This window comes from Gymnoscopelus braueri (assembly GCF_963280865.1).
Source record: "Gymnoscopelus braueri genome assembly, chromosome: 7".
NCBI lineage: Eukaryota > Metazoa > Chordata > Actinopteri > Myctophiformes > Myctophidae > Gymnoscopelus > Gymnoscopelus braueri.
In genome coordinates, this window is record NC_137608.1 from 38,177,890 (window position 1) to 38,192,115 (window position 14,226).

Genomic DNA, 14,226 nt, shown 5'->3' on the forward strand with positions numbered 1-14,226 from the left:
ACCTTTACTTACGCAGACAAGAGAAACGGTTCACTCATACACTAAATATGAACACAATCACACATGTATCTGAATGCTGTGACAACTTACAAGGCCATAATCTGAACAGCCCTCAATGTCTGAGGTTTTAGGAACTGCATAATGAAGTGTCATTGAAACAGTCACTCAAAAAAGAACACATATATACACACACACACACACACACACGCACGCACACACACACACACACACACACACACTATTGCCTATATATTTATGTATATACTTATGTATAAAAGCTGCCTTCTCTCAGCAACATATAGGATTTTTTATATTATACAATTTTTGTGCGTGATTCAAGAGCATTGTAGTACTGCACTTAAACAAGGCAAATAATTGGACCGTTACGGTCTACACACTTTTGATTCTGAGAGAGATGATCTCTCTGGAGAGAAAAAAGTTAAACAAAACAAATAATGAAAGGGGAGGGATAAGTGGGGTTATGTGAGCTATGACTTATGAAAAGGGAAATAAATCTACTCCATTTAGCACTTATTTTTGACGGCTTATGCAATTAAGACATGGATCAGGAAAATCATGGGGCCTCATTCACTAACCTGGCTGTAAATTGTGTGTATAACCTGGTCGTAAATGTTGTGTATATCGCATAAATCAATTCTGAAGTGCGATTCATGAAAGGGGGTGTAGAGCCTTGATGTGTTCGGATTACAGGTGTATCTCATTTTTGTGCACTCCCGTGGAGATCATTTGCATTGTTCCAAGCCCCATTTAAGACCATAAAAGGTAACCGGAAACATCCAAAGTCAAACGAAAAACGCCATCACTCATCAAAATGAACTGATCTACAAGCTTACGTGTCGGAACGCACCCACTTGACAACTTGTAGATCAGCGTATTTTGGTAAGCAAGTCCCTCACGCGATGGATCCGCTGAACGTTAATAAAGAAGGCTAATAGCCGTAATGAGAATACGTTTACAAAGTTTAACCTCACGACCAATGGCTAATAAGTCCTTTCTAGAGAACAATTAATCGCTCACCTTTGCCGAGGTAAAAAGATTATGCCAATATCCAAAATAAAAATGATCAGAGCTTTATACTAGATTACAGAGGGGAAATCTGTTCTTTGGACGAACATATCCTCCACTGTCCTACATCGGAGAAATTGGAAATGGACACTAGATTTCATCCATAGTATACTGTATATCCTCATCAGATGTTAAGACTGCGTTTGTGATGTGGTCAATATTATAATTAATAGCGCAAGTTGGCATGAAAGCCCAATACGCAAAAATGGCCACACTTGCAGAAACGGAAAACACGCAGAGGGACCTAATAATTCAGCTCTAATGAGTCAACTGAAAATGAATAAGAATCGGTTGCATTTGCATCATGTCTGTAATATGCATCCAAGCAATAGATCGTTTTACATCTTTTCTGTGATGACAAATGTTGGGCACATGAATATTTTTTTATCAATTATAATTGATTTTGCATGAAGAATAAAGCATTCTAATGTCATACACAAGCTTTGGTTCCATATAAGTCTGCTCCCGAGCAGACGCGAGTTAGAGTGTACTTCCGTCAAAGTTCACGGACAAATAACGATTGATGAATCAGTATCTGAATGTGGAAAGTTGCGGAGATGCGCATAAGTTCAAATTATGAGCGGACCCAGCTTAGTGAATGAGGCCCATGGTCCCATGGTATTAGTGAAGCGCCACTATATTTGATATATTTCATCAACAGAAGATGCCCTTTTGATTGCAAAATTATAATTTCCCCAATATTTCTGTCAATAATGAGAGAAGAAAACAAACAAAAAATGTGTTGAAGCAGAGTTCAAAATTCAAGAGGCACTTTGAAAGTGCAATTCTTCTGTTTACTGTGCACCCAAACTAAGGAATGTGTCCTAATATTTCTTTATAAATACACACAAAAATAAAACAAGCAAACAGCCATGCATTTCTTCCACAACCATAAAATGCAAGCCTTGAAAAGCTAATAAAATAAATAAAAAGTTCCCATATTATGATAAACACATCAATGAAGGCAAACGTATTATTCATACATCCAGTCAAACATAAATGATGCGAAAAGGAGTGTTGGGAGTGTTCTGTATGTTATTAAGGGGTGATTTGGGGTGGGACCATCTGTGCTCTGCGGACATTACTGCGCTCTCTAAGCTATGGGGCTTGATGCAGCGGATGTATAGAACGGGCAACCCCGTCCACCGTCTGTCTCGACCTCAGAACTTTGCAGGAGCACAAATGGGTTTTTAGAAGGAACTGCCTAACTAAGATGACCTTTTGAAATTGTTTTGTAACTTAAAAAGAAATAACAGCCTCCGTTGCATTTCCTGTTTATGTTAATACTGCCATTCCACTAAATATTTAGGTACTGTAGGTCAGTGAGAACATACGAAGGCTTGGTGGATGGGTGGAATGTAAGGAGTGCTGCCCTCCAAGTGTCATCACCTCATCTCAGTGACTTCCCTTTGAGACAATACCCCCAGAGGTTATTACTCAGCAACACAGAGACAAACACCCACACACACAGCCTCCAGGCTTCGTGCCTTAATTCCAGTCAAGGAGTGACTAGTGTGACTGCCGTCAAGGTGCGACTAGTGTGTCTTTACCCCTCCCACCCTTTTCACACCTTCTGCAATTAAAGAGTGCGGGTGCCTGCCTCTCGCTCCAGCTGTTGCTGGGTCAAAAAGTACTTGAAGAACTCGTAGACTGACCAGGCAATGGCGGTGGAGGGCATCTGATAGATCACCCGAGCTTGGACCCCTTTGAAAAAGGCTGCCATACCGCCAAGTCGGTACACCGTCCTGAAAGCATTAGCCATCCCTGACAAATGGCCGCCGACGTGCACGGAGTTGAGCACTACGTTCTCCTGCGTATTGAGCAGGGTCTTGCAGACATCTAGTGGAGTGGTTAGGGCGGCCGAGATGGCCCCTGCCGCGGCGCCCGACACTATGTGGCTGCCGGGGTGGTAGTGTCTATGGGGGTTTAACTGTTCCTGCATCAGCTCATACGTGATGAAGTGCAACGCCTGAAAGGGGATGTTCATCGTCAGCTGTGTGCTGTAGCTGCGATAGAAGGCCCCGATGCCCTCGGTGTGCGTTATCGTCCGAACACAGTCCAACAGTCCACGATACGGAGAGTTGTACATCTGCATCCTCTGCTTCACCACTGCAGCCATGCAGGAACAGAGAGGAAATTATTTAGCAGGCAAAAGAACACACCCTCACACATTCTGCTCATCTCATGCCCTCTCTTTACTGGCAACATATTCATGGAGGACCCAGTGTGATGATTCCCTAACTGAGAGAGAGTGAGCAAATGATTAATAAGTTGATATGGAACATATGGACACATGAGTGACCATTTCATGCCCAGACACACAGATCCAGATCACGTGATCCCAAGGTTTATTCCTCCATACACTTCCTTGTTAATCGATTTAGAAAAAAGCCTGTATCTCGCCTCCCTGGTTTTACTCTGAATTTACTCTTTTTGACGAGACGGTGGTATATTCAACGGCGTATAACAAGCGAACGGGGGGTCTCGATGACATTTCTCTCTTTTTTTCGGGGAAGCACGGTGAAACCCTCCATGTTTAGCTACGATCGGGGGCTCGATCATACTGGAGATAAATATTCTGTGACTAGTTGAAAGATAAGGAAAACACTGATTTTGGCTGGCAGTGGTGTAGCAAATGATGTTTTATTTCTGGCAATCAATGACTCAATAATGAAAAAAACACCTACTTCTGCACACCTACTTCAGGGGACAGGTGCGTAGGAGCAGGCAGTCAATGCATGACAGGGAAAAATAATTAAATCCTGCACACCGTCTTCACTTACAGCAACAAAATAAACAATATGCAAATACGTTTCGGTCGCACTGACATTCATGGGGTACCTGATGAAGGTCAGTTCGACCGAAATGTAAAACTCAAGCATTTAACAAGCATTAAAAACCTTTTTTTGCTCTAAGTGAAGACGGTGTGCGGGATCTCAATGAAAAAAAAGCTGCCACTTATTTTGTCACATCACACGGTCAAAATAGTGTGACTATGTTCTTGGATCGGCTGTCTATCCGAAACATTCATGAATACTACTGTACTGTCAGTGCCTATAAAACAAGACACTGAAAAGTAGTGTGCATCGACAATGAGCAAGTCATTATTTTATGTACAGTATGCGCTGAAAACGAAGAATGAAAGACTGAAGCGAATAGTTTCCAGCAAGTGATCTTTCTTTGATTTTTTTCGGCGAACACTCCACTTTTCATTATGTAATACGTGGACATGTATGTAAAATGGACAGGTCCATTTTCTGCTTCAATCAAGGGAACACAAATTAAATCTGATTCCACCTCAGAGTCTTACCTTCAGCTGGGTTCATGACAGCATCATGGAGAACGGTGGCCACACTGCCTGCCATACCTGTTAGAACACAGAAACATGTGCTAGAACATTGATCATAATCATCAATTAATTTAAGACCTAGTGCCAGGTCATCATGTCTGATCCAAGTGTTTAATAAGAGTTTGAGCTGAATTGTGTATTGAAGTTGCAATGAGAGAATGACAGGCTACCATTAGCTAAATGGCTGTTGCCTCCTCCTTTATGAAGGACATCGCTTAGTGAGCGTTTGACCCGTTCATAGCAGGCGAAGTAGAGTGCATGAGCCGGTCCTGCTCCCAGCATGGTGATGTTGAGGCCTCTGAGCGGTCTGAAGATTCCCTCCGTCCGAATGATCCTTTTCAAAGCCTCGTACACACCACTGTACTGGGCTTTAGGGTCGGGCTGCAGACTCTGCATCCTCGTCTAAAAAAAACAAAATTAATACATGAACATGTTTTGTATTTTATATCATTTGGTTTAGCTTAGTCAGGGTGGGATGAGAGCTGGTATGTTTGTACAGAGCAGCATGTGCTTCCTAAAGTAAGTACTCAATATGAAAACTAGAGAGGCCTCTCTGGTTTGAGGGTGGTAAACGTTAATGTTTATAAGCAGTGCAAGTGATGGATTCTCAAGTTTAACAGCTGGCGCCAAAGGACTAAAACGATGGGCCTAAAGAAATAAGATGATTCTGAAGAAGGCATGAAAGCCTAAACATAAATGTAATAAAGTAAACCACTTTGGGAGCTACTTTGTAGTTGGGCTGACAACCCACCACAAGAAGAATAGCTTTTATTGCATCTCGGTCTGTGTGTTCTATCCAGTCTAGATGGTTCTACAAAAACATTAAGAATATCTAAAAATGTAGTGTGTGTGTGTGTGTGTGTGTGTGTGTGTGTGTGTGTGTGTGTGTGTGTGTGTGTGTGTGTGTTATGCACACACACACGAGACCTAACAGTCTAAATGCCCTGCTAGTGGCCCCTAGAACCCGTGCTGCTCCATACACCTTGTGTGACCCGAGTGGCTTGAACCTAGCAACAATGCCGTTCTTAGAGTCCTGCACTCTCACTAGCAGGGCTAAAAAAAAGTTACTGCAAATAGCTCCAAGTAGAAAGTAAGGCACCAGGAAGAAGCCAACTCATGACATCTTGCATGTATTGTTCACTGCAATGCTGTCACAGTTTTCTGTCAGCAAGTGCCGTTTGGCAGCACTAAGGTCCTCTCTGAGTGATGCGTCACTTCCAAGCCTGGGGTGAGGGAGGGAGTGCATGCAGCCCTCTGTTATACTCCAACTCTACCATGCCAAGTTATCTGGATAGCACAAAGCATGTTTTTATTTGCCAAAGTGGTACAGAGGCTGCTCCGGAGATAGGCCAAGTCTATCTCCCTCAGCATGTTCCCATGTGTTTCCTTCCTTCTGCTTAACAATATAATATCAATTTCATTTCCGTTTGATACAGATTTTGGAACTTGAGGGACACAAAGCTATATGCTATATGTGGTTACTTAGGTAGTTCATGTTTAAAGTATACAACCGAAAATAGTACAAAATGAATTTATTTTCTCCAGGCAGAGCATAGGTCTTGGTATGAACTTGAGGTCAGGTCTAAGACTAAATCATCCAATCCTCTTAAACGCCCTCTAGAGGGTTTATAGTGACGTTAAAGAGTTAACCAAGTTAGTGACTCATATTAATGCTTTGCACTTGAGATGAACTATACTGGTTCCAAACCAAACAGTCAGTAATTAAATCTTTAGTGTCCTTACAATTGGGCCTTGAAATGTTTGGACAAAAAACAATTAAGGTACATCATCATTATTAATATAATATATTCTTAGTTGGGGCTTTTCTGCTTTTATTGATAGTACAGTGGAGATTTGACAGGAAACGGGGAAGAAGTCAGGGAGTAATCTCTCAAGACAGATTGGTCGGGGAGTGACTCACAGCAAGGGTCCGACGGGCTCGGGAACTGTGACTGACTGACTCTTATTTAAGGTTATTGTTTTTGGTTTTCAAGCCAAAAAGAAATGCACCTGCCATGCATAACTGTCCCCTTTGTCACACCCCTTTGAACTACAGCCAGATAACACAAAATAACCCATACTGTAAGAAGAAGGGAAAACAATGCTATAGTTGCTTGTTACCCCAACTCAATATTCTTCAAACTAAGGTTGTACACAATACAAATGCAAGAGCAACTTTTGTGGGACTCAATCAACAATTGCCTGGAGTGCTGTGTTGGCACTAGATATAACAAATGCATTGTCTGCATATAAATGACCATAGTTGGTCTTAGCCAAGCCAATTAAGTATACAATTAATTATCAGTATCCCTTTTGGAATACTATTGTGGTAGATGGCTGAATCATATATACTACAATACTGTTCTACTACTATTTCTGCAATTCAGTATTAGCAGAAGTTAAGTGACAGTTTACTAATCATTAGTACAGGACAGCAATCATCCACACACCCTTTTTCTGTGTGAAGCTGATTCCAAGAGTGTGTGTGATACTGATAAGATCCCTCCTAGCATCAGTACAAGACACAGGCTACTCCCTGTGTCTTCTACATGTGGCTTTACCTCGTTGTGTTAGAAAGTCTAACTGAGGCTCACTGGTTGGTTTGTTAGGCCATTTGTACTATTGCTGTCAATGTCAATTAATACAATGAATCAACACCAGTCTTTTGTAATTGATGTTTTCTTATGTTACAAACTTCCCTACGCTATTAAGAAACACTGCAGGTGTAGTAAAAAGTAAGAAATGTATTTCAGGAAATACTAACATTTTCATAATCGCAAAATGCGTATAGCTAATGATTCTTTGTACATTTAATAATAACTGAGGTTGTGAAAATCTAGAAAAATGTTGACATCAGTGATCATTTAGATATGGACCTTAATGTTCCACTAAACCCATATTTTCACGTGCATCTTCATCATCTAGCTAAAATGTTATGTCCAGGGATGATTTAGCCTCTCAGTCGGAATTATTACATTTGAGGTGCATGTCCTTTTATTCAACATCAGTCTATTAGACTATTACTTTATTTGACTTGTTATGGAAATCCATTCACAATATTATGTCAGTACTAAATTATGTCAGATATAGTTTGAGAGTGAAAAAAACTATAAAATCCACACACCAGAATGCTGCTCTAATCGTGGATATAGTTTGAAGACCATGTAAATAGTATCCATTCGTGCAATTATTTCTTCAGCTCTGCTTTTCCTGTCATACACTGTAATTTCAACAAACTCAATCATCTAGCACACTCCTTTACGTCGTAAAAAAAAACAAATGAAAACGTAGAAACCTCAAGAGGAAATTGAGACAACTGATTGCGTAATGCTATCGAGTAGACCAAACACAGGAGTTAACTTACAATATGGCAAGATCACTGCATTGAGAAGTGGAGAATATCATGACAGTTTGTTAATGTATCAACGTTATTTGCATCAACGTTATTGTCAGGGTTAGCCAGCAAGCCAGAAATGATAAAAAAATACTGCATTGTTGGAAAACAATAGCTGACCAATATAGAGGGGTTTTCAGGGGCAAAGTTCACAATCAAGCAAATGGTTTGCACTTTCTTGTGTGCATACAAGCTTACTTCTGGTCATCTCAAATCTACCCAGTAAACCCATTTGACAAAAACCTGTGTCAGAAATAAATGTATTTATAATGAGCAAAATGTGTTATTGAATGCCTGGTGTTAGGTTTGAACAAATACTGTGAAATCCTAATTAGAATGTCTTTCATTGGCTAGTCAATTTCTTAAGGCTAGATACCTACACAAGGTATACAAGAGGCTATTACACAAGCTCCATTTGACAAAACAGTGCCATAACCTGTGTCAGAAATAAATGTATTTATAATGAGCAAAATGTGTTATTGAATGCCTGGTGTTAGGTTTGAACAAATACTGTGAAATCCTAATTAGAATGTCTTTCATTGGCTAGTCAATTTCTTAAGGCTAGATACCTACACAAGGTATACAGTACAAGAGGCTATTACACAAGCTTGACTATTGTTCTACATATTATTCCAAATATAGCTTTCCCTGGCCTTTAAGATGACCACAGGCATTCACAGTGACACAGTGGTTTGACATAAGAGATTAACATGACAACCATGCACCTGACCTTCAACTGTTTCAATGGCAAGAACAGGACACTAGGAACAACTAACTAATGTCATGTCATGTCATGTCAGTGAATACAAATCTAGAAAACAGTCAGCATTTGACAATTGCTCGCAAATTGCTAAACAATGCAGTTTAGTTAAGAGTTAAGTGTATATTTTAGTGTATATTTTAGCGCTCAACGTGACGAGTTTGTAGACGGCCAACGCCAGGCAACATAGCCTGGGTTTACTGTAGACACGCTATGTTCGGTTAAGAAAACGTGAGTGAAGCATCAACAAATTGGCCAAGTTCGGTGATTAACGATGAGTGGAGAATTAAGAGAAGGGACGTGGATAACTCGTGTGTATCGTCCCCATCTAAACGCGTTATGAGGTTCCATTTAATCCAGCCGTTTTGACTGGCTAACATTACATCTGTGGCCAGTTAAGTGAGCAACATGCATGCATTTTGTGTCGCGTTCAACTCGCTACAACGAAGGTTAGCTGAACCAGGCATCATCTCCTGTGTGTTTTTCAAGCCACCGTTAGCCTGGCGTTAGCATGTAGCAATGTATCCGAATGCGGACACGATGCATCCGAACTGACACATAGGAGGAATACAAGAACACTCGCCCCAAAACACGCTCGCCCCGGGCCAAATCCGGCGACCTCGGAACGGTCGCCACCAGGTATTCCTATACGTAACCTCAGTGAAACTATGCCTATACCAAACCTTATTCCTAAACCTAACCTCAGTAAAACGGTGCCAAAACCTAACCTTATTCCTAAACGTAACCTCAGTGAAACTACGCCTAAACCTAGCCTTAGTCATTCCTGACCTTAACCTCGGTAAAAAATGGTCCACGAAAAAAAGATGGGGGGGGGGGACTGTGTTTTGGGGCGAGTATTCCGGTTACCCATAGGAGGGCTGGCCGCGCCACTAGTAGGGTGGCAAAGTTTTGGAACGCTGTCGCTCACAAGCCTCGTTTCCCCCGGTAGCAGGGTTATTATACCGCCTCCGAAGACTCCCGTTGGCGTTTACCTTGACGGAGTCCACGGGGTACATGACCGTGTGCTCCAGGATACCAGCCACGGCGCCCGCTGTCATGTGGGTCATCATAGAGACATGAGGTGGCAGACTCTCGTAGTGGTCGCCGTCAGGGGAGGGTTCGCCGCCGCCGCCGTCCTTACTTTCAAGCTCCGACATCTCCTGTGTTGCCAGCACAGGGCGTGCACTCAACTCCATGCGTGGTACACAGCGTATCTAATAGACGCCGTTGCTAGAGATAACAGTCTACAACCAGCATGGACAACCACAACATCATCATCATCACCACCATCACACTGGGAGTTCCAGCGCCCATGCCGACGTCAGCAGCGTGAGCCTAGGACCTTGCCTGTCTTTGAACCAATCACATTCGCGACTCACGAAAAATGAGGCGGGATATCGGCCTCGGTTGGCCAATGAAAAGTTGTCTTATTGGGTTCCCTCTCACCAAACCTGACCAGTGTTGCCATGTCCGCTTATTATAAGCGACTTTGTGCTTGTTTTTCTGTGAAGTTGCTTGCAAATATTGGTAGTCAATTGATTGATTGATTGATTGAATGAATGCTTTATTAACAGTTTGCCAAAAAAAGCACAGAAAGTACAGTTTTAAACCCAAGAAAGCACTATGGCTTGTTTCCATTGGGGTCCATGTGTATTCAATTCATCGAAACATTTAATGACAGACAAATATACAATACTATGCAAAAACATCATATAAACGAGTAGTAACCAAAAATAAAAATATGTACAGTAAACAGTTCAACCCCTTGTTTGAGCCAAATCTGGGTTGAACGTGATTTGTGTAGCGCCCTCTGGGTGTTGTTTGTGGACGTCTTTGACGTTTTTGAAGTAGTTTGACAGGTACATGGGTGTCTTTGTGGTGTAGTGTATCTTGTAGAACAGGCCCATTGCAAGTTGCTGTACTCTGTACTCTACCCTGAGCCATCCCACCCTAGCAAAATGAGCAGGGGTTAGATGAGTTGTACAGTAGGTGTGAGACTATGGTATATCCAGGACTAATCTAAAGTAATATTATCATTTATTATTGGTTAATGACATTGTGGGAATTTGCAGGCAAGGCTGTGAACTTTTGGAGTCAAGAGGCTGAGAAAGCAGGATGGCAAACCCTTTGCCAAAGATTTGAATATAGATGCATGTCTCTGCTATTGATGTGTTGATCAGTCAACTCTTTAAGATCCTGGCCTTTGTCCTGGAGCAGAAGCTCCCAGCTTTAAGTGTGAACCAAAACAAGTCACAAGTCACTTTTGTCACCTAGCAGGCTGATTACAATACTATTGTCTTTATGCAAGGGGGATGGCTAAGGTGAATGCATCTGTTCTCTCTCTCTCTCTCTCTCTCTCTCTCTCTCTCTCTCTCTCTCTCTCTCTCTCTCTCTCTCTCTCTCTCTCTCTCTCTCTCTCTCCAAAAAAAACGCTGGTAAAGAAATGCAGACCCAGACTGAATTCATGTATTATTATTATTTCTTAGCTAAAGCTTATTTTGTAGTAAGTACACAAGTATGAACAAATGTGGTTGGGGAGAAACCAGCTAGTTGTATGTAACTTCTCTTCTTGAATCTAAGAATAATGCCATTCCTCTTAAATCATCTCTTTTTGTCTAAATCATTCATACAAGGTTGAATACATATATGTGTGGTCTTATATTGAAGATAATAAGATGTTAAACAAAGATTGCATAATATGACCTTGTGTAAAAGTATAGTTTTATAAATAGGGTTAAAGTAAATTGTCATGTGTCAGTGTAAAGGAGGCAGATCCATTGTGAAAGGCTGGCACAAGTAGTCTTTTGTTTTTAAAAACCTGTTTGTGAGTGGGCAAGAAGGAGGACTGGGAGGAGGTCCTATGTCAAATGTCTGTCTGTATAAAGTGCAATGTTTTGGTGATTCAGGTACACTCTGTGATTGGCAACACGCAGATGTCACGTCGATGGAAATAAATACATTTCTATGGACAAAACCCTCTTTCAAACTGGATTCTTGTTATATTCTTGCACTCAGGGAATAGTTATGGAATAGTGTTGTTTCCGCCTGATCATGGGACCATATACGACAAGACCAAGCTTGCAGCCTGACCAGTTTGTTTTGGAAGTCTGGAGCCTTGTTATTATGGCCATTATGGTGCTGAGGTACCATGAGGTGCATGCATAGTCGAAGTGACATTGGATAAGTGCTCCTGCTAGTCCTCAATGTATTCCTACTGACCAGTGAGGAGATCCTGTACAAAAATATTGTTATTTGGTTGACTTTATTGATGACTTAAAACTAACATAACAACAAAATAACATTGTCACCCACTTTTACTGTGAAGCCATCGGCCTTGCAGAGGTTTATTTTGGACCCACAGAGAATGGATTTAATTTTACCCAGGTGTAATGATAGTTTGTTATCAGCGAGCCAGGTGCAGATTTGACAGAGTTCAGAGCTAAGGGTTTTTTCGACATGCAATTTGTCCTTGTCTGAGACCAGGAGAGCAGAGTCATCCGCGAACAAGAACAAATTGCAGTCACAAGCTGATGTCATGTCGTTTACATAGATTAGGAACAGTAAAGGCCCTAGTATGCTTCTTTGCAGAACGCCACAGCTCACTGGAAGGGGGGGGGGGGGGGGTTCACCTCCACCACCTGTTCTCTCCCCTCCAGATAGGAATGCATCCAGTTCACTGATGTGCTATCAAATCCGATTGCTTTTAGCTTATCAATCAATATAGAGTGACTTACGGTGTAAAATGCCTTTCGGAGGTCCAGCAAGCATGACCATGCCGCTGTATTTGCCCGCGTCCACCTCATGTTTGATGTGGTCGTTCAAATGGAGTAGGCATATGTCAGTTGAATGGGATGTTCTGATTCTGAAGCCAGATAGAAACTTTCGAGATAGAACTAAGAAAAGAAATATGGCGGTAGTTGCCAGGGTCTAATTTGCTTCCTTTTTTGTACAGAGGGGTTACTCTCGCTAGTTTGAAATCTTGGGGGACTTGCCCCTGTTTGATGGAGAGGTTTATTATGTGGGCAATGATTGGAGCAATGGTGGCGGCTGAGTCTCTGAGAAATTTGGAGGGGATATTGTCATGGCAGTGGCCTTGTTTTGTAGCAGGGCGCTCAATTTTTGTAAACACCTCATTTAGTTCACCATGGTGAGTTTACAATCATCTTTGCGTACACCTATATTTTTGTTGAATGCTTGGATGTGCTTACACCATAAAGCCCAGAGTGAGAGTAAAATCGGTTGTAAAAAAGTGTTGTAAATTGGCTATTTTCAAATAGCCAATATATGTTTAAAGGCTAAGCTTCTTTTGGGCTTGTTTTCATATACCTGGTTGCTTGTTTCTCTCGCAAACCCTGGCAACACTGAACCTGACTGTCAGTTTAGTACACATGTGTTCCTCTTGCCCTGGGCCGCCACTCCTCTCTTCATACTTTTTGAATGGGTTTGACCCCATATATGAGGCTAATCACTCAGTCATGCATTGTTGATAAGTAGGTTTGGTCTGCTGCTTATCCAACAACATCTGTTTTGTAACAGTATTGTGGAGAAGATAGCCTACAGAACCGATACGGCTTCCATTTTAGTAGACACATGCCTCAGACCTTGTGACTTTTTGTATGCTTTTTCACAGAAACCCACCTTCTCTTCCAGGAAACTGTATAAACAGAACCTATATATATATATATGTATGTATGTATGTATGTATGTATGTATGTGTGTATGTGTGTGTGTGTGTGTGTGTGTGTGTGTGTGTGTGTGTGTGTGTGTGTGTGTGTGTGTGTGTGTGTGTGTGTGTGTGTGTGTGTGTGTGTGTGTGTGTGTGTGAAAAGGATAAAGGGATAGTTCATCCAAAAAAATACCTTTTTTCTATCGATTAGTCACCCCATGGAGACTTGAATTCATGGATATATTTGGGATATGTGGGATGCCACATTTGCCTCAAAGATAGAGCTTAGGCTAAGTAGTAGCTTATGTAATGGCAATAGCCTACTGTGGCACCAGGTTGTTTGTGTACTGGCCACACAGTATTGGTGAAAAGAACAGACTTTCCTTAAATAGTAACGGTTCTATAAACTGCCATTTGGCACACTAAGGATTTCTAATGACAGTCAACAGTGTTTGATTCTGTCTAAACGTTTAGACAGAATCGTTTAGATTAAAATTGAGTGTTTAGACTCTAAACACTGCAGCATTTCCTTTTTCTTTCTCTGCATCAAGGGTGGTCTGGTGGGGGCAGGGGGGCTACCTTTGTTAAAATTGAACAAATTATATACATGACTCTAGCCGTACTTGGTCATGTGAATGGTGGTCATATGAAAAAGCCTAGGGTTGGATAGAGAAGTCTTTCAGATTGTAGGAACACTGCATCAATCCTTTAGTTTCAGCTGTTTGAGGAGGAGACCATACCAATACGTTTCAAACCGTGTAGATTAATAATGGTGAAACAATACTTCCAAAGATCCTGAGACTCTGTGGAGACACCCACCTGGGATGGTTGGAATGACTTTGGATTTTTTTTCTCATTACATCTCTTACTCTTAATAATTGATAATCTGGCATTTAGTCAGTGTCATCCCCTGACTCTTGTTGCAACCCAGAAGTTTGAATTTCACCTTGAGATTAAAATTGAATGCCCAT

At 41.5% G+C, this 14,226-nt stretch overlaps 1 protein-coding gene across 1 annotated transcript; it reads right to left on the reverse strand.

The window, feature by feature from the left end:
* Positions 1 to 383: 383 nt before the first annotated feature.
* On the reverse strand, positions 384 to 10,577 carry slc25a37 (solute carrier family 25 member 37). Its single transcript, XM_080432331.1, has 4 exons — positions 9,582 to 10,577; positions 4,606 to 4,837; positions 4,397 to 4,453; positions 384 to 3,195 (listed from the first exon to the last, which is right to left on the reverse strand). Exons 1-4 carry the CDS (start codon positions 9,783 to 9,785, stop codon positions 2,666 to 2,668), a joined length of 1,023 nt encoding a protein of 340 aa, XP_080288457.1. The 5' UTR covers positions 9,786 to 10,577; the 3' UTR covers positions 384 to 2,665.
* Between the last annotated feature and the right edge of the window lie 3,649 nt (positions 10,578 to 14,226).